Source organism: Gorilla gorilla, chromosome 11 (assembly GCF_029281585.2).
Source record: "Gorilla gorilla gorilla isolate KB3781 chromosome 11, NHGRI_mGorGor1-v2.1_pri, whole genome shotgun sequence".
Classification (NCBI taxonomy): domain Eukaryota; kingdom Metazoa; phylum Chordata; class Mammalia; order Primates; family Hominidae; genus Gorilla; species Gorilla gorilla.
Window position 1 is genome coordinate 127,487,195 of NC_073235.2, and position 20,916 is coordinate 127,508,110.

A 20,916-nucleotide genomic window follows, 5' to 3' on the forward strand; every position below is an offset into this window, starting at 1 on the left:
AATGTATTTGAGGAGGAATCTAGTTTACAAAAGACAGGCCAGAAAATGTCAATACTAGGCTAAATGCTAAGAGAAGAGAAGCTACATGAATGAATTTCTCTGCATTCATGTAGCTTCTCTTAGCATATAAATCTGAACTCAATTATGACATTTAATTATACAGTATAGATATGTGGCCTAGATCAGCGACTTTCCTATAGGTGGAGAGCTATATCATGTCCCAAAGTGGAGATGATGGTTTTCCATACTACGCCTGCACCTTCCCTCCTCCCCCGAATTCCTTTTTTATTAAGATCCTGAGATGCAAGTACACCCATATAGGCATGACTGCAAATTATGGAATCTATGGCCTTTGGTGGATAGAATAAAATTCTTCCAGGTCTTTTATTTAATTAATTCCAGGGGCATCTGATATTTTAAGTTATGTAATGGGTATTCACTTGCTTTCATGTTAAATACCAGGGCCTAAGGACTTCATTGATTGTAGTTGATGTTTGCTCACTGCTGCTGTTTCATTACTATGGAAATCAATACCTCAGGGACACTTTGGAGGACACTTTGTATAGGCTGCTATATGTCAAATTTCCATATTGATGCTGATGCCGGGTGTTGCATTAGACAATTCATGTTGTGCAAGACTTGCATTTTTTTAAAGTTCCTGCTATGAACGATCAGTTTTAAACTTGTTTTCTAGTGTCTGGCTCATTACAGACACAATTAGTATTAAATACCCCAGCCAAAACTATAAAATGAGAGCAGTGGTCTGCGTGGGACACTAAAAAATTGTACCCAAAGGCCTTTGTGCAGGCAAAGAGCCTATTGCATATCATATTTCCATAATCTTTTTAACATCATTGCAAGACACGTCAACTTGGATATTAAAAGGTAAGTTTTACAGGGACATAAAGCATCATTATGAATAAGAAATTATTTCTGACCATGGAGATTATGCTAATCAAGTAGTCAAGATTTTATCTTAAATCTTCGGAACCTTCATTCTGTACACGTTCGGGGAAATGCTCAAGTCTACTTGGTATTTATTTATCATGGAGTGTGAAGTGATGTGTGCTGTCTGCTCCTGTTGAATCCCATAGTTCTCACTCTCCATGTGGTGTCTTGAGACAGGCATTTGAATCTCATCTGAGCAATGATGAATGAGGCTCTAATTTGCTGCTTATCAGGACGACCTCCATTAGTTCTCCTTGTTCAAAGGCGGCTGAATTTGAGCTTATGGAGTGTCGTGCTTAGGCAGGTTCTCAGTCAGAGGATTTAACAAAACACTTTGCCTTTTAAGCTCAGATTGGAATTTTTTTTTTTTTTTTCTTGAGACAGAGTCTCGCTCTGTCTCCCAGGCTGGAGTGCAGTGGCACAATCTTGGCTCACTGCAAGCTCCACCTCCAGGGTTCACGCCATTCTCCTGCCTCAGCCTCCCGAGTAGCTGGGATTACAGGCGCTCGCCACCACATCGTGCTAATTTTTTGTATTTTTAGTAGAGACAGGGTTTCACTGTGTTAGCCAGGATGGTCTTGATCTCCTGACCTTGTGATCTGCCCACCTCGGCCTCCCAAAGTGCTGGGATTACAGGTGTGAGCCACCGCGCCCAACCTTGGAATTTTTTTTACAAAGACAAGTGAGAGTACTGCAGCATTAAAAAAAAAAAATCAGGTGTAAAATCAGCACACTTTACTGAGGAGTCTGAAAGAAGAATAAAGTTAGGTCATTTGCAAGGGCTCCCCCCAATACTTCCCCACTGCCCCTCTCAGTCTATTTAGTACAGGGGTTTTCAAGTATTCTTTTAGTAGGTGAGTTAAGGGCCCATAATCCCAAATTTATAAATGAACATAGAAAATGCTGGTATGGTATGAATGTGGGAAGGAATTTAAAGAATTACAAAAAAGTATGTACTGGTCAGACAAGTAGGGCTGAATATGGACAATGTGTAGATATTAAATGCTTTCTCTTTCCAGCTTAACTGACAATAATTATGTTGAACCATATAAAGTTGCCATTTTTGTACATAAAAAAGTGGTTGAATATAGGCAATTTCATATGACTCAAAATAATATGAAGAAAATCCTTTGTCATAGAGCTCTGGGTACTGGCAGGTTATTTTGGACATGGCTTGTTCTCCAAATTTCTTACCTTGCTCCTTTCTCCATCTCTGGAGACTTACCCAGACATATTGGGTAAAGATTTATTCCCTGGTTCATCTTTTATGTTTGGGATTAGTCCCATCACCTCTGAGAATGCTTAGAGCTCACCACCATAGACCCCCATCACTCTAAGACACTCCTTCAGAAAAAACACAGTTTTTTCAATATCTTGGGAGGTGCTCACCAATAACCATCACTCCAACTTCCAAAATTCTGACCATTCTGGTCTCCTTAATAAGCTGCAACTCATAGTGGCCTGAAATAAGTAGATGATCTACAATACCAAGTCTATGCTACATATATTTAAGATACATGGTACCCATACTTATCTCTGTGTGTGTTTGTGTATGTAAGGCTTTCAGACTACATCTACCTTTAGGCAGAAAGATAGCATGTATGAAAAACAAAGGATACATTTTTGTAATTCAGATAACTGGCATAAACACAACTTAGTTAAAGAAATGCAGGATGACTCCAAAAATGAATGAAAGCAGGATTATCTCACCCTTTGTACCAAATGTTGATTTGCACAAAAAGGTTAAGGTTCAGTAAAACCATACAGAGGGAAGTGTAAGGGGTGTTAGAGCATGCAAATGGAGAGCGAGAGTGAGTGAGAACTTACCACAGCCTGGAACAATCAAGACCAAAAGAAGAAAAGAGTAAACATCTGCATTAAAAACTATTTGAAAAGCAGCATGATTCACTTCTACCTGCTTTAGAGCCCATATCTCATATATTGGTTGCAGAAACCATCTGGTAGGCAATCCTGTTTTCATGATCAGGTTATTAACGGGGTTTTTTTACTTTTTCATTGGAAGGAATGCCTGAGGCTTTATAGAGTCATGTCTTGGTGACCCAGAAGCACATCTTTTGTGCTACTTCTGTGCTGCTCAGTTAGCCTGTGGCCATCTCCCTTGAAACTCTGTTTTTCCCTTTCAATTCTTCTGCTCCCACATCCCCTTCCCGACTCATAGCATTTTCTGCTATTTTTCTTGCTGTCTCACCAACGTCACAAATTGTATATTTTCTTCATGGCTTCCAAAATGGCTCCAAAATGCCATTTTCTCTTCTCTCTCTACCTCTTCTGAAGTTCCCACACTTCTCTCTCTCCCAATGTATGTTCTCACTTCAGATAGTTCAGATTCTTTTCCATGGACCCCAAAAATGTCTAAATTTGCTTTTTTTTTGGTATGCAGATCTCCATTTTTCAGACCATTCGTTTCTCTGTCTCCACTATCCTGATATTCCTGTGTCCTGAGAAAAATCCCGGCTGGATTAATTTGTTTATAATAAATGGCTACTTGGTGATACTTATCCTTTCCAGGTAGAAAGTATCTACCTTTATTAATTCAGAGGTTAGCTTTCTCTTCTTTTGATGGAGTCTCGCTCTGTCGCCCAGTCTAGAGTGCAGTGGTGCGATCTCGGCTCACTGCAAGCTCTGCCTCCCGGGTTCACACCATTCTCCTGCCTCAGTCTCCTGAGTAGCTGGGACTACAGACACCTGCCACCACGCCCGGCTAATTTTTTGTATTTTTAGTAGAGACGGGGTTTCACCATGTTAGCCAGGATGGTCTCGATCTCCTGACCTCGTGATCCGGCCGCCTCAGCCTCTCAAAGTACTGGATTACAGGCGTGAGCCATGGCGCCCAGCCCAGAGGTTAGTTTTTAAGCTGCCTTTGGTGAGCAGAGGAAAATATGTATTTTTCAAACGACTTCAATGGGGATTGACCTAGAATGAACATGCTGGAGTTGACTCCTTCAGCTGCAGCCTTAAGAACAAGAAGCTGAGGCCGGGCGTGGTGGCTCACGCCTGTAATCCCAGCATTTTGGAAGACTAAGGCGGGTGGATCACGAGGTCAGGAGTTCAAGACCAGCCTGGCCAACATAATGAAACCCTGTCTCTACTAAAAAATACAAAAATTAGCTGGGCATGGTGGCACCTGCCTGTAATCCCAGCTACTCGGGAGGCTGAGGCAGGAGAATTGCTTGAACCGGGACCCAGGAGGCAGAGGTTGCAGTGAGCCGAGATCGCGCCACTGCACTGCACTCCAGCCTGGGCTACTGAGCGAGATGATGGGCTGGGGGCAGAGGAAGTGTGAGGTCTGAGAGCCACTGCCATTCTGAAAATAAAAGCATGGGATGTCTATCCACACAAGCAACAGTCTAAAATATGTCTGCTGAAATATAATAGCGTTATAAGCCTTCCTGAAAAGAAAATGAATGGTGCCTGGGTTTAGCCCATTGAAAATGTTGCTCAGAGACATTCATAATTAATATATAGTATATTCACTTTCAGGCCAACACTGTGGCTCAGTAATATTTTCCATCTTCTTCATTGCTTATGCAGCAAACTGGGAAAAACAACTTTGAAATTACATTGACTTGCAATACAGGAAACAAAATAACCATCTGGTATTCTGTCTAGAAACAGTGGTAGTTCGAAAATAGGAGAAAAGAAATTGTGTGATAGTAAAATCAAAGGTTTGATATGGTGGAGCCCCTAGGAATTCTCTTATTTCCTGGAATATTAGGAATGTTATTTCTTAAAACATGTTCAATTTAATTTCACTTTAATATATGGCATAAACTTATAATTAGATATTTTAGGGTGAGCTGGAAAGAAGAGAGTGTTGAAAAATAAATGCCCTCTTTCTTCAAGAAGTTAGAAATCACTGTTAACTCAACCCATGGATTTCTTTGCTCACTTGTTTCCCAACTTTGTACATTCCTATGGACAAACATGTAGACCATCACATCCAGAGAAACACTCAAGTATAGTCAGACACACCCACGCCTCTCCATTCACTGGCACACACAGATGTCTCATAAAGAATGAAAGACAACATTCAACTGCTCAGCAGAATTTATGGGCCGTGTTATTTCTGGTGAGCTTACCTGCCCATAAAATGCCACACGATAGTAGCGACCAAACAGCCGCTTCTCTGAATTCACCACCTCTGCCACTTTCAGATACGACCGATGAATGTCGTAGTAGAGATCTGACAATTTCTGAAACCATAAGTGAAAGAGTTTTATGAAGATGATGCTGACATACAAATAAGGGAGTTTTTAATTTTGAAAACTGTAAGTAATTTTCCAATTCAACATAGGATATTTTAGTTAACTTCTAGGGGGTTGGAATACATACTTTGAAGTCTCGTTGTTTCTCAAAGACAGCAATGATGGGCTTGTTGACATCAGCAATGAGTTCATATCGCTCAGACTTCCAGAGAAACTCCACACACATGTATAGCTGCTCCACCAGGATATTCTGCAATTCCCCCAATCAAAATAAGATTTTACATGATTAGAGTTGTGGCTCATGCCTGAAACTTGGTTTCAAAGCTGTTGCACTGTCAAACTTTTCCCTCTGTTACTGGCATTTAAAACCCAGCAGGGGATCGTGGTGTCATCTTGGATTCTTGCCTATCCCGCATTGCCGTTACCTAATTCGTGCCCCAGAAGTGCTAATTTAAATCTGTGAAATGCCCTCAGATCTGTCTCCTTTTTCCCATTCCCACTGCTACTGACTTACGTACTCCCTGACCCCCGCTATAGTTTTGAGCGAGTCTGTTTTCCCTCTCCAATTGCTGCTCTCCTGTAATCTTTCTTTGTAAAACATAAATCTGATCATGAGATCTCCAGTGCCTTAAAACTTTGTGGGAACTCCAGTATGTAAACTGCTGTCCAAACTCTAGCATGGCCTTCAAGAAGCTCCACAATCAGGCACCAACCTCCCTCTCAGTGACCCCTTCTTTCAATGCTCTGTCATTGACTTTGCACCTTGGCCATACCATATACCACTCCATTATTAGAATACCCTCTGACCTCCATACTTTTATCTGTGTTATAGATGCACCTATAAGAACCTTATTTCACACCTTCAAGTCCTATCAAGACTCAGCACAAAAAAAATGAAGAGCTTTTATTTACATTCCATTCATCACCATTTCAACCACTTTCATGTAAAAAAAAAAGTTCCCCTTCTGATTGCAACTGTATATGATACCTAGATTTGGCCACTGGGCATCTGTTTTTGCCTGGCCATTCCCCACCCTGTAGGAACTCTGTCTTTCTCAAGATCCTAAATTCTTTGAGAGCAGGAATTATGCCTTATTTTTTTTTTCCAGGCCTTACCTCAATTCCTTTCATATACTAGTGGTTTAATACATTTTCAACTGAATAAAGTTATATAAGCTTTAAAGCAAATGTATGACATTATTGGAATGTTTTCAACAATTTCTTTTAAGAAAAGGTTCTTAAACATTATTTAAAATAGTTAACATAAATATGTAATTATATTTACTTCATTTATTTGCAATATATGCTAAATTGGTGTAGAACCATATGTAAAATTGTATTAAAATTCATCTGAAAATTTACTTTCTGTATAATTTTTTCCATTTATGTAATACTGACCTAAAAATCAGCTTATAAAATATTTTACTTAATGAGAGGAGTTCTATTTTCTTCACCAGAACTATTGCTAAGTAATTCTCAGTAGAAAGTTTCTTTTTTTAATTAATGAAAAATAACTCTGGTTATTTTCCATAGCAGAAGGTTTTCTAAAGAAACTAGTGAACTTTTACGTCCACCTGCATTTGTAAATAAACTTGCTAATGCTTTTAGAAAAAAAGCTATGATCAGTTCGCAAAATTTAGCATCCCCCAAAAGCCAGAGATTTTATCTTATAGAAGAGCTGATAATATACACTTGAGTCCATCTTAGAGAAGTAAGAATTAGTTTAAATTTTCACTGAAATCTGGTATCTACTAATCTTGGCTTAATTTTAGCCTGCATTTCATTTTGTCTAATTAAGTTATATCACAGAATAGCTGTAAGCTTGTTTCCCCCTTATTTAGCTTAATGTCACAAGCCAATGCATCTCTTTCCTTCGTTACTGTACATGAGATAATTTTGGTCTAACCTCATTGTATGGTGTATCTTGCATTCCAGAATCCTCTTTCATCGCTCCTTCTTCCTTAATGTTTGGTGTAATGCTCAAAAAAGCTGGCCATCCCATAGAGAACATGCCTTGGGAGGACCAAGCAGAATAAAACGTTATTATTTGAGACAAATTTTGCTTAGATTAGATAATGCCTTTCTTCATGATGTTACCAAGTGGTAGTATTACAAAGCTCACACAATCAACGAGATGGTTAGATTATGACTATTGATAAATACACTCTGCCAGGCAAACAATATTCCCCTTTTTATAATTTTTGTATCATTTTCAGGTGGCATTTTTTATAAAGAAATAGCATGGGATTATGGATAGAACGTAAGATTTGTGGGTAGATGTTGCGGCTCCAATCTTCTGGTTTATTCTCTGAGACTGTGTCCCTCTCTTGTTAAACTGGGGACATCAACATCTCTCTCAAAGGATGTTGAAAGGATTCAAAATATTAATATTTGAGAAAATACCCAGTACCCTCAGCACACTATAAAGACAATGCTTGTAGTTGGGTGTGTGGTAAAGACAATGCTTGTAGTTGGGTGTGTGGGTGCCTGTAATCCCAGCTACTTAGGAGGCTGAGACAGGAGGATTGCTTGAGCCTAGGAGTTTGGGGCTGGAGTGAGCTATCACCATGCCATTGTACTCCAGCCTGGGTGACGGAGTGAGACCCTATCTCTCTCACAGTGGCCCCCAAAAAGACAAGACAATGCCCAATACTTGCTTTTTTTTTTTTTGAGACGGAGTTTCACTCTTGTTGCCCAGGCTGGAGTGCAATGGTGCCATCTCGGCTCACTGCAACCTCCGCCTCCCGGGTTCAAGCGATTCTCCTGCCTCAGCCTCCTGAGTAGCTGGCATTACAGGCGCCCACCACCACACCCAGCTAATTTTTGTATTTTTAGTAGAGACGGGGTTTCACCATGTCGGCTAGGCTGGTCTTAAACTACTGACCTCAGGTGATCTGCCCGCCTCAGCCTCCTGAAGTGTTGGGATTACAGGCGTGGGCCACTGCGCCTGGCCAATACTTGCTATATTTCACTCTTTTACATTATGTAGAAACCTTTTCAAATTTTCTTAGTATCTTAGGCACCAAGATTTTAAAAGGTCTGTCTCTACAGATACATGTGAAAACAGTTGATAATGGGTAACATTCCCAGAAGAGAGATAAATCTGAATTGTGGGGAATGTGAGTGACTAGGAGCACTAGCCGGAGTGACAGACCAGCCCCTGCACTTTGGCTCCAACACAAGCTAACCATGACATTTGGGGCAGATTATTTAGCTTCTCTTGTTTTTCTCACCTATAAACAGGAGGTGATAATAGCACCTAACTCACAGATTTGTTGCTGGCAACTAACTGAGACATTGCTGGTACAGGGCTTATTGTGGTGCCTTCTATGTAGCAAGTGCTTTTTAAGTTATAGCTAATACTTTTGTGGCATGTTTTTGTTTTTAATAATCAGGTCATTGGTTATGTAACTAAATGATCACTCCCCAAACATGCTAGAAATTATAAATATAATAATTATTGCAATCTAATCCTTGCTTCTAAATAAATTTTATTTTTCTACTTTTTATAATAATATTAAACATATATTAAACTATATGATAGTTAATTGTAGGAGAAGTCACAACATACTTCTTGCAGGATGATGATCACTTATTAGTACAACTGAAGCAGCTGTACTTTCTGGGGTCGCCTATCTTCACCTATATTCATACCATTGTGAACATTGTAGGGAAGGGATAATTTACTCCTTTGACTCAAAAATATCAAAATAGAAAAGTATATTAAGGGCTTCAAATACATGCCAATGACATTCACATATATGCTGATGATATATGCTAATTAGAATATGCTAATATATCATAGCATATATCATCAGCTAATGTATCATCAGATATATGTTAATGTATCAGATGATCACCTTCCTAATATTAAAGTTTACTAAACAAATATATCCTTTTCTTGATGGACACACATTATAGTCTAATATCACCTTAGGTCTAACATTGGGCATTTAAAGCATTTTGAATATTAAAGATTCACACAACTTTTTGGTATATAAGTTTCCACAAGTTCTCAAACTAACACATGCCTTTATTGGTTTTCTTCAATTTTGTTCTTAGAATTTTAAAGTCTTTATGGAACGTTATGGCATCTGGTTATGATAAGCAATAGATGAGGAAGAAGGGCATGTTAAATAAGGCAATGATGTGTTTGATGACATGCATATAAATATCAGGCTACATAGGAAGTGTGACACTAAGCAAGAAGACTCCTGAATTTTTGGGTGGACATGAGCCATGGGTGCCATAGGGTGCCACATCTGGCTTCTTCTCCAAGGTCCTCAAACAAGTGACCTCACTGTCTCTCAGTTCGCTTTGGTCATTTGGTTCAAAAGTCTTTTTTTTTTTTGAGATGGAGTCTTGCTCTGTTGTCCAGGCTAGAGTGCAGTGGTGTGATCTCAGCTCGCTGCAACCTCCACCTCCTGGGTTCAAGCAATTCTCTGCCTCAGCCTCCTGAGTAGCTGGGATTTATAGGCACCTGCCACCACGCCTGGCTAATTTTTTTTTTTCTTGTATTTTTAGTAGAGATGGTGTTTCATCATCTTGGCCAGGCTGGTCTTGAACTCCTGACCTTGTGATCCACCCGCCTTGGTCTCCCAAAGTGCTGGGATTACAGGCGTGAGTCATGGCACCTGGCCAGTTCAAATGTCTTATATGCAAAATCCACTGAGACCTTTTAGAAAACCTACAAATATTTAAATGAATAAGGGATGAATTATGTTTCTGAAATATAGCAAGTAAAGTCCATTTACATTTCATTTAAGTATTTTGATTTTCAACATCTAAAAATGTATTTCAACATCTAAAAATGTTGTTTGTACACGGAGTTTTCCACTGCATTTGGAAAGTTAAACCAGTGTTATCAAAGAGACTACAGTTCATAAAATTTGGATTCAAACAAATTTTTGCAATTGAATGTAGATTTAATGTGTAAACTATATCACTCACTTTTTTGTGCAAAGAGTAACTCTTTAGTCATTATTATAATTTCAAAAAATCAGACATTAATGATGGAATATTTCTAAAGGAAATCTGTACCATAAGCCATATGTTATAAATTGTCAGTTTATACTTTTTAAAAATGAAATGGAACATGCTAATTATAAAGTCCTACATATATAGAATGTATATATGTATATATCTTCATTTTTCTTTTTATTTTTTTGGAGACGGAGTCTCACTCTGTTGCCCAGGCTGGTGTACAGTGGTGCTATCTTGGCTCACTGCAACCTCCGCCTCCTGGGTTCAAGTGATTCTCCTGCTTCAGTCCCCCAAGTAGCTGGGATTACAGGTGCCTGCCACCATGCCCAGCTAAATTTTGTATTTTTAGTAGAGACCAGGTATCACCATGTTGGCCAGGCTGGTCTCGGACTTCTGACCTCAAGTGATCCGCCCACCTTGGCCTCCCAAGTGCTGGGATTACAGGCGTGAGCCACCGCACCTGGCCCTATCTTTTATTTGGAATAAACAGTTTTATTACATTTAAAAATTAAAATAGATTCCTCTTGCAATTTCAAACAATTTACCAATTTCAGAATAAACATCCCTATGGCAGACTGGCATGCAGATTGGTAGCTAAATATGGCTGTAACTCATAAACTTGAATGTTGGAGAACATACAGTTCTATTTGCTGACAACTTTTCAGTTATTTAAATTTTATAAATTTTGGATGGGATTTCTGAATGGCAGGAGTTTAAGTTTTCTGCAGAGTAAGTTGTGTAGATCTGAGATAGTTTTTGCTTCTAAGAATATAATTAAGAAGGTTTCACTGAAGTAGAATTTGAGCAGCAAGTGGATTTCCTCTGCATTGGGATAAATGAGCAGTTAGGTCACTCACTTCCTCCACTGGGAGTTGTTAGTAATGAGTTGCTATCACAGGGGCAGGTATCCTCCGAGAGCAGGGATGCTGTGCAAATCTTTTCCACTTTCCAGTAACCTATGGTAGTGCAAGATGAGGTTAGGACATTGCTACATGTTTATGTTAATACAAGCTTTAGAGACTACAAATCGTTAGCCAATGATGCATTCTTGTTTTGAACTAAGAAGTTGACCATCCAGTTAGCCTTTGCTGTACATAGAATAAATAAGTCAATGGCATGATAGACTTAAAATGTTTAAAGAACAGCATAATTAGAAGTATCTGTGAAAGCGATTATTACTTAAACATAACAGATTAATAAAATGTAAAATTAATACATTATTTCTATTAGGCTTCAATGTGTTGATATCTAGGCTTTTTGCCTCCCTCATGTGGTCATCTTACCCTTTCTTTTCAGATACTCTGCAATGAGAGCAGCAATATGGATGTAACACATGGCAGCCTGTAATGAGAAAGAAAATAAAGAGACTCAGGGGATGGAGTTTAATATAATTAGGGCTAATCTTCCAAGGCGAGTCAGTATTCCATATCAGAATATGTTAGAAGGATCCTTTGTAATCACCAAATTGAAAGCAAGGATCAATTGTATTTCCAAAAAAATTCACCATCAAGAATAAAATGAATCTTTGGGTTTTTGTTTGTTTGTTCTTGATTAGTTTGGAGATGGGTGAAGGAGCTGGCCCAAAGAATTTTCCCATAGAATTCTCTTCCTCCCTTAAAGTCTAAGCCTAGATTAAAAATAAATCATAAGTCTCCTTTTAAAATTAGAACTATAACTCTAGTATTTAGATATAAAGTGGAAATAAAAATGTCTGCCTTCTAAATAAGTTTTTTTTTTAACCTCCCGGAATAGCCCCTCTGAATTTGTGTTGCCTTTAAAATGGTCACCTCACGAGTACTTGATTGACTAGTGTGACACAATGTAACACCTGTGCTCCCCACAGACTAGATTATATGGCTGATGTTATATTTTAATCTGTCTCTTATGAAGCCCTGAATGTTGCTGAACACATATTAAAACTCGACTTGCTAAAGATTCCAAATGACTTCAGCTTTTTCCTTTTGAGGTTTTATGGAGAAATTTCATCATTTTCAGAGCAGCCCAAGGGCTTCTCATTCTTGTCCTCACTAAATTGCTGCCAAGCCAGCCTTCTGGTTTCCATTCCAGAGTCCCTGATTACCACATGTGTTTAGAAGAGCTTCAGAGTTTAGGACTATCCTAGACAAATTAATCTCTTCCCCAAAGGGACATAGTTCCGGAATAGTGTAGAACTTCCCATTTGGTACTAAGAAGCCCTTGGGTGCTATGAATTGCTGCATATGATCCACCCAGTATTGAAACTGACATAAAAAGTTAAGTGTTGACTTATAATCCTCGTGCAGTGGACTCTCCTCACATGGTGCTAAGGATCATTAATTTTTCCATGGCCAGTTCAAACTAGCTGTAAATGAGGACTGATTCCCCCTGCCTGAGTTAACTCACTATGGTGGCAAGCTTCCCCATTCAACTCTAGTTGCAGAGAAGAAGTTTTAAAAACACAGAACATTAATTTAACGACTCAATTCCCAGACACCCTTACCACACTCCTCCTTAGCCTCAGGTTTTTAGCATTCAGCGCTGCATTACAATTTCTACACATGCAGTTGCCCCCACTGACTCTGGCCTTTATTTGATGTCATTTACTTAGAGTCAGGTATCCTTGAATGTTATATGGAAATGTATTGTATATGATATATAACTGAGTCATTTCTAGATTAGTTGAAAAACATGGCATCCTTTTCTAGTCCATGTGTAAATGAAAATCCAATTTTCCTGATAAAGAGGACAATACTGATGGTAAATGACCAAGCCTTGGCTAATCACCTCAGATAAATCTCCGTTTCTGGCATGAATCTTGGCCATACTTTCCAGCCAGGTCCTGCGTAGTTCGGGAGTGCTTGCATAGGAGTTTGCCAGGCTGTACTGGAGATCCACCAGCATCTCGGGGTCCTTCTCGTGCTCCTTCATCTGAGCTGTGGCCATCAAAACAGTCCTTATACGCTTAGTCAGGTCCTTCACCTCTGCTGGGAAATTGCTGTTCTTTGGAAAAGACAGAGCCTGGGTCATTATCTGTTTAGAATCTATAGGTTAACTGACTTTAAGTTATGCTATTAATTATGGCTAGGCATCACAGTTTGGAGCATTCTATATATAGTTATAAATGAGTGCATTCTATATATGTGCATTCTATGTTTTGTGACTGTGGATATACACATTTGAAGATAAACATTTCAGGAGCCTCTATTCTTTTGTCTTCAAGAACACCTTCTTCTGGTGAAACGTCCTGATTGTCTTTGAGATATATTCCCCTTCCTGACTCTAGCTCATGTGATTTGAACAGGTCTGACTTTACTCCTAGAGACCATGGATGGCATATAACACTGGCCTGGCCAATTCTATTTTTTGATCCTCCAAGCTACAGTGATTGGTTTAGAGATAAGCATATTATTTAAGCTTGGATCAAAGAGATTCAGTTGTGGGACTTTAATTGGAACTATCAAACAAGGTGATTTTCTACTCATAAGATACTACCAAGGTCCTTAGAATTTCTGAGAACATGCCCAGGGGGATAGCCTGTCTGGAAATGAAGTAAACAAAGAGGAAAGCTGAGCTGACAGACAGTGAGAGAGGCAAGATCGAGGCAGTAGAGGGACGGGTCTGAAAATTATTTTAATCCCTGGGTCCAGCCATGACTGAAGCCTGGCTCTAGACTTGGACTTTTCAGTATAATGACGACAGGAGAAGTCTTCAGAAAGTGCTAAACAAAAGATAAGATGAATTTTCCCCCAAATAGAGTTAGGAGTGTCATTGTATTTCTGGATATTTATGGTAAATCCTCTTGTTCTAGGCCATTCAACCACGCATATTGGGAATGCCTCTTAACAGATCACATGCTTAAAGTGTAAGAGCTGCTTAACGATTCAAACAATCAACTTGATAGTTTACTTTGAGGAGTGCTCAAAGCTCAAAGTCTCAATAAACAAAATAAACAATTATTATTATTATTATTATTATTATTATTATTTTAGAGACAAGGTCTTGCTCTGTTACCCATGCTGGAGTGCAGTGGTGCCATCATAGCTCACTGCAGCCTCAAACTCAAACTCCTGGCCTCAAGCGATCCTCCTGCCTTGGCTTCTCAAAGTGTTGGGAATACAGGCGTGAACCACTGTACCCAATCTATTTTTATGATTTTGATATGTCACAAAAAGAATCCACTTCAGATTTAAAAAAATTCTGCAGTAAAAGCCCACAAAGCATTTCTTACTTTCATTTGCTTATCTCCATTGGCGAAATTATTGGTAATTGCAAGCGAATGTTGAAACCGAGAGCCTCCAATCCCAGCATCGGCTATTAACTGGCTCACAGCTTTGATGAGCTAGAAAAGAAAAAAAATGAACTCTCAAAAACAAGACCAGAAATAGTCTTCTTAAAGAAATCCACTGGGCTGGGTAAAGGTATTATTAGTTTCTCCCTGTAGGTCCAATAAAAGAAGTGTTTATGTATTAAAGCTCCAGAACGTATTATTAAATCTAGGGTGTTTCCTATAATCTGAAATACCTAAGAGAGGCTGCAGGAATCTTGGAATCTTGGGATGCCTAGAAGAAAAAAAATTATGTTTGGAATTTGGCGGGGTTTGACCTGTTGGAGCTAGCCATGGTTTCCTGAGTTGTTTACTCCATGTGATTCTATTTCCTGGCAGAAGAAAGGAAAGTACAAGTGGAGATAGGGCTCTGCTGATTTCTGCCCAGCTGTGCCCCTACTATTAAACAGAACTGAATGCTGTGGGCGTCTTTAAGGAGGACGCTAGTGGAGGAGTTAGTAACCGCTTGCCCTGAGGACAGTAGGCTTTAAGCACTGCTGAAACAGATCAGTGGTTTTAACAACAGCATTAATGAAAATTGGCAGCACTTACTTGTAAGTGGGACCGGACAATTGACTTCTGCTTGTTAAATTCAAAATTCTTCCTCATGAAAAAGTACAGAAGGGCTGAGGCTTCTGTCTGAGTTGACCGTGACCTGTGGTTACAGCATTTTAGGACTTCGTAACAGAATGATCCACAGAGGTCAGCAGGCCCTTGAAAGAACGCTGAAGGAAACTGCAGAAATGGAAGAACGGGTGAAGGGAGCAATATGCCTTCATTTTGCTCTGTTCATTCTCATATTTTAAAATTCCCTAAAACAAAATCCCTCTCCTTTTTTTTTTTTAACTTGGTCTATTTTTTTTTTCATTTGCAAGTGAGGAGGATAGAATTTGTTAAGGCCTATGTTAGCATTTGTCTTTTTTCCTAGAGAGAATTATTCTCTACATTGTATAAGTATCCTTTGTATCAGTAACTGATGACAGTCCAAAATAACGAAGTGAGAGCTTTGAAGTGACCTCAGTTCACCTGACATTGTTAAGATCACAGGTGTTATTTACAAGCGTCCTCAAAGGCGGTGGCTGTATCCACTTTAATGTGGAATCTTTAACTTGATATGCACCCCTTTAAGTTCAAGCGGTGCATTTTACCTAACTTGGTGCCGCAAACACAGATAACTCAAAGAATTGGTGACCAGATGCTAATTGTCACCAGATGCTAATATCTTCTGGTATTTGAGCAGACAGATTGTCAAGGCTGTGCACTCATTTTGAGACAAGGAATCAATGTCTAATAAAACCCAAATTGAAGAAAACAATCCTTCTTCCCTCCCTACTGAGAAACGCAAGGATTCCTATAGGTTTACTGTTCTATGGGTTTACTGTCATCCTACCTAAACTTCATTGAAACCTGGAGGATCCTTACCTTGCATACAAACAGTCTCAAGGAGGCAAACACATGCTTCAGCGCTGTGGCTGACTGATTGACTTGGAAAAAGAGCATGTAGGTATCAAAGACCCTTTTCATCAATGAATTTTGACAGTCACATTGTTGGAGTTGTCTCTGGAAATTCAATGCAGATGTTATTCAGGATAAGTGAAAGAAAATTTGCATTCCATCAAAAAATATTTATTGTGAACCTATCATGCGGTAAGGCACTATTTTGAGTGCTAGAAATAAAGGATTGAACAAGGAGACACAGTTCATGTTTACTGTGAAACTTACATAGCAGTGATTGAAAAAAACATGACAAATGGAAATAGACTAGGATGATGTGATTGAAAGTAGTTGCTTTGGGGGTAGGATTACTTCCATAGGGTAGTCAGCAAAGACCTCTCTAATGAAAAATTGGCATGTGAGCTCAAAGGGGCCTGCCCTGGAGAGATCTGGGAGGACTGTCCTGTGGGGGAGAAACAGCTAGTAAAAGGGCCTTGATTTGGAAAGGAGCTTATGAGTTCAAGGTTGAGAAAGAAAAGTAGCTGGTGCAATGGCGAGTTAGGTGGGGCCGGGGAGAAATGGGAGAGGTCACAGGTTCTTGAAGGCACTAGTAAAATCCTTAAAATTTGTGAGATTTGAGTGACATTTTCATGGCCCAATAAGAATCAATATAGTCATTACTTTCTCTACCACCATGCTGACATTTCATCTGAAATAGGGCTTTCTTGGCATAATTATGCTGTTCTGTGTAGACTTTATTCAAAGAATCCAAGTTTTCCTGGCTCAATCTTTTTTTTTTTTTTTTTTTTTTGAGACAAGGTCTCACTCTGTCACCTAAGCAGGAGTGTCGTGGCACCATCATAGCTCACTGCAGCCTCCACTTCCAGGGCTCCAGTGATCCTCCCACCTCAGCCTTCCTAATAGCTGGGACTACAGGCATGTGCCACCATAGTCGATTAATTTTTTAAATTTTTTTGTAAAGATGAAGCTTCACTATATTGCCCAGGTTGGTCTTGAACTCCTGGGCTCAAGTGATCCTCCCTCCTTGGCCTCCCAAAGTGCTGGAATTACAGGCATGAGCCACCACGCCTGCCCCTGGCTCAATCCGTAATGTACTAGCCTAGGTGTTTAAGCTCATTTGGTAGAGCTGCAAATGTTTTTAATAGTTTTATTGAAGTATAATTGACATACAATAAATTGAACTTATGTGATATGTATAATTTAATAAGTTTAACACTGTCATACACCCATGAAACCATCACCACAATCAAGATAATGAACGTATCTATCACTCTCAAAAGTTGTTAAATACTTTTTTTTGTAATTCCTTCCTCCCATCCTTCCTCCACATCCCTAGGCAACCACTGATCTGCTTTTTGTTCCTATAGTTTGCATTTTCTAAAATTTCATATAAATGGAATAATATACACTGAGTAATACGGTATATACTCTTTTTAAATTTGGTTTCTTGGGTTTCACCCATGTTACAGCATGTATCAGTAGTTTATTTCTTTTAACTGCTGAGTAGTAGTCTATTGTATGGATATACCACAGATTTTTAAATCTATTCACCTGTTGATGTATACTTGAGTTGTTTGTAGTTTCTTTTTTTGCTATTAAAATAAAGCTGCCATGCATATTTGTGTATAAAGTTTTATGTGGAGATATGTTTTCACTTCTCCTGGGCAAATACCTATTACAGTATTGGAATGGCTGGTCACAGGACAGATGTATGATTAACTTTTTCATAGACTGCCATACTGTTCTCCAACATGTTTTTACCATTTCGCATTCCCACTGTCAATAAATGGGAGTTCTAGTTTCTCCACACCCTTGCCAAAACTTTGGATGGTCAGTCTTTTTAACTTTAGCCATTCTAAGTAGTGATAATCATTTCATCAAAGATATCTGAATGTCAAATAAGCACACAAAAAGATGCTCAACATTATTAGTTTTCTTTAGATCTAGTTGTAAATTTAATATATAGGCCCATTTATCTCTTCCTTTTCTACTGAAAAAGTACAGAGTCACACTATCACTCAGCCCAGCTTGCCTGAGAGTGAAGCAAGATAAATGAGGAAGACTATTTGACAATAGCGAAATGCATATGTGTACATATCAAACAAATATTAGTCAACCTGTGATAAAATCAAAATCTCATCTTTAACATGTTTTCCACTCACACTTAGGTTGATTTATATAAGGTTAATTGATTTCATAAATAATTTTTAAAAAACCATGTTTTTGACTTCACATGGTTTTTCTACCTCATATTTCATCATTTTTTGCAGAAAATGTTATCATCATATTCACCTGGTGAGTCTGAGTGAAGAGGGATAACAGGTCCAGAATAGTGAGGCAAACCTCCGTAGCTATATTGGCCTCAGTGTCTACGTGATGCACGATGTCTATTTCATTGGAGTTGCCTATAATATACAAAATAAAACATGCATAAAAGTCGAAGACAATGCTTTGTACCCTATAAAGGATTTCCTTTCATTACAATATATTCAAAGTTTACTGGCATTTTGATTAATAATTTATTAAATCAAAGTGTTTTTGTTTGTTCAGTTTCTTCATTGACTGAATTAAAAGTACTAGAGTCTTTAGTGTGTGTGCCCTTTCCATATATCAGTTGTGGGGTTTCCATTGTTTCTGAGTTCTTTTCCGTTAATTTGGCCAAAGACAGGGTCATATTTCTTTCATAATCAGGCTGTCTCAAGTTCTAAACTTCTGGGCTAATAGACCAAATGTACAGTCTCAGTGGACAGTCTTTATGTTCCCTCGGAAAGTCACAAAGTGTCTTTATCGGTTAAGGCATATACTTTCAAACAAGTAACTGTGTGCCATGTGCCCATAATTGCTGACAATCTGTCAATGAAAAGAGTCAAATTCCGTAAAATATTTGAAGAGATTTATTGTGAGCCAAATATGAGTGACAATGGCCTGTGACACAGCCCTCAGGAAACCCTGAGAACATGTGCCCAAGGTGTTTGGGCTACAGCTAGGTTTTATATGCTTTAGGGGCACATAAGACATCAATCAATACACGTAAGACGTACATTGGTTTGGTCTGGAAAGGCAGGACAACTGAAAGTGGGGGAGAGGGGCACTTCCAGGTTATAGGTGTATTCAAAGATTTTCTGACTGGCAATTGGTAGAAAGAGTTTATCTAGAGACCTGGAATCAATAGAAAGGAAATGTCTGGGTTAAGAAAGGCAATTGTGGAGACCAACATTCTTATTATGTAGATGAAGCCTCCAGATGGCAGACTTCAGAGAGAAGAGATTGTAAATGTTTCTTATCAGACTGAAAAAGGTGCCAGACTCTCAGTTGATTCTCTCCTGGATCAAGAAAAGGCCCTGAAGAAGGAAAGGGGATTCTTTACAGAATGCAAAATTTTCCCCACAAGAGACGACTCTGCAGGGCTGTTTCAAGACATGGCGAAAAAAAAAACAAACAAAAAAAAACATATTTGGGGATAAAATATTTTGATTTCTTTCCTTATCTGTCATGTGATGTTATGCCAGAGTCAGGTTGGAAAATAAGCCATGTTATATAGGGTTAACTAAAACCCCTCTGATGAGACTGGTGTGACTTTCCAGGCCCCTGAAGAATTTGGGCAAGAGAAAAGGTCAGAGTTTAGTCCTCAAGTTACATGCTTACAAAACGCTGGCCTCCATTTTACCCTCATTCACAAGCTGGAGTGTGTGCATCTCTAAGTTCAAGAGGTCACCGTTGCTGCTTCTGGGACATGGGCAACTTTATCTCCTCCCCACAGAGGAAGCAGTAATCATCTGTTTGACAGCAGCCCCCATAACCTGCATAACGCTGAAAGTAACTTGTTACCAAGGGAGCTATGCTAAACATATGATATTGAGGGTTTTGCCTCTCCCCTTTCTTCACCATAGGGCACTACATTTTTTTTTAACCACTCCCTGGTGAGTCTTTCCTTTAAGAAATATTCCCAGAGGTACAGCAAACCTTAAAAACTGTGGTTTTAGTGCATTTCATGTCCTACACATACCTAGAGAAAAACTGGTAACCATCTTGTTCCTATTATTTCGGTTTACTTACTGGTCATGGTATTGTCTAACATCTGTAAGAGTTTGGGGTTAGAAAGTGCATTTTTGCCTCGAATTATAGGTAAAGTTTGTGATCTGTGCTGCTTATGGCCTTCATGACTGGAAGTGGAGTGCATCCTGAAAACAAAAAAAGAAAAGTGGTTAGAGTTATTTGGGGATGTTATAGCCAAATAATACTTGTTCACTCTCAAATGTTCTAGATTGAGTCAAATATTAAAAACTAGTTTGGAAAGCAACTTTTCATTACAAATATTAATTATAGGTGACATGATGAGAGGGACTTTTTAAAGTACTTTTGGAGAAATTTTATTTAAGCCAAAATAGTGTTCAGAAGGGTAATCTGTAGAATAACAGGTCATTGAGTGAAATCTATTCAAGCATATCATTATTATTTATGAAATAATGGGATTCTGTGAATGTTAAGTTGGCTACTGGCTGATCAGGAAGGCACAGTGGTGGACATTAAAAAGTACAATATTGTACAGCTCAGATGCATTAAATTATTTTTAAAGAGATAAGTGTAAAATCAGGTTCTAAAACAACTCTTGCTTTCCGAGGTATTTGTATTTGGAAATTCCTGTTGATTTGTCATTTCACTGATGTCATGTCCACAGGGCGCTGACATGTGATGGTTGTGGGAGGTAGGTAGTTAAAGGACCTCTGTGCCTCTGTGCTTCCAGGGCAATGACAATGGCCTGCAATGACTCATTCGACACCCCATAGCATTTCCAGCTGGGAAAAATGAGCCAGTGTTTGTGGAAGTGGGAATATTTCCTACTGCTGACTTTATCATTTGGCCAAGGAAATAGGTTGATAATTCTTGGGATATGTGCTGTCATAAAAACTATTTATAACAACACTTATGTAAAGAAAGCAGCATTTGGAAATACCCTGAAGTATCTCCTAATTCCTCCTTTAGGCCTTTACCTAAAAATAA

General features: G+C 38.8%; 1 protein-coding gene across 11 annotated transcripts in view; it reads right to left on the reverse strand.

The window, feature by feature from the left end:
* The window catches only part of DOCK10 (dedicator of cytokinesis 10), a 281,316-nt gene that overhangs the window by 16,928 nt on the left and 243,472 nt on the right, over positions 1 to 20,916 (reverse strand). For 9 of the 11 annotated variants that reach the window (XM_055380571.2, XM_063695244.1, XM_055380574.2 and 6 more), the window contains exons 40-50: positions 19,972 to 20,096; positions 18,208 to 18,320; positions 15,883 to 16,020; positions 15,013 to 15,195; positions 14,365 to 14,475; positions 12,921 to 13,136; positions 11,441 to 11,498; positions 11,015 to 11,113; positions 7,081 to 7,187; positions 5,302 to 5,424; positions 5,049 to 5,162 (exon numbers count right to left, since the gene is read on the reverse strand). In XM_055380571.2, the coding sequence (XP_055236546.1) occupies positions 5,049 to 5,162; positions 5,302 to 5,424; positions 7,081 to 7,187; positions 11,015 to 11,113; positions 11,441 to 11,498; positions 12,921 to 13,136; positions 14,365 to 14,475; positions 15,013 to 15,195; positions 15,883 to 16,020; positions 18,208 to 18,320; positions 19,972 to 20,096 (1,387 nt within the window). The remainder of the gene's footprint in view (positions 1 to 5,048; positions 5,163 to 5,301; positions 5,425 to 7,080; positions 7,188 to 11,014; positions 11,114 to 11,440; positions 11,499 to 12,920; positions 13,137 to 14,364; positions 14,476 to 15,012; positions 15,196 to 15,882; positions 16,021 to 18,207; positions 18,321 to 19,971; positions 20,097 to 20,916) is intronic. The other 2 variants (XM_055380577.2, XM_019021971.4) reach the window with 1 other exon arrangement.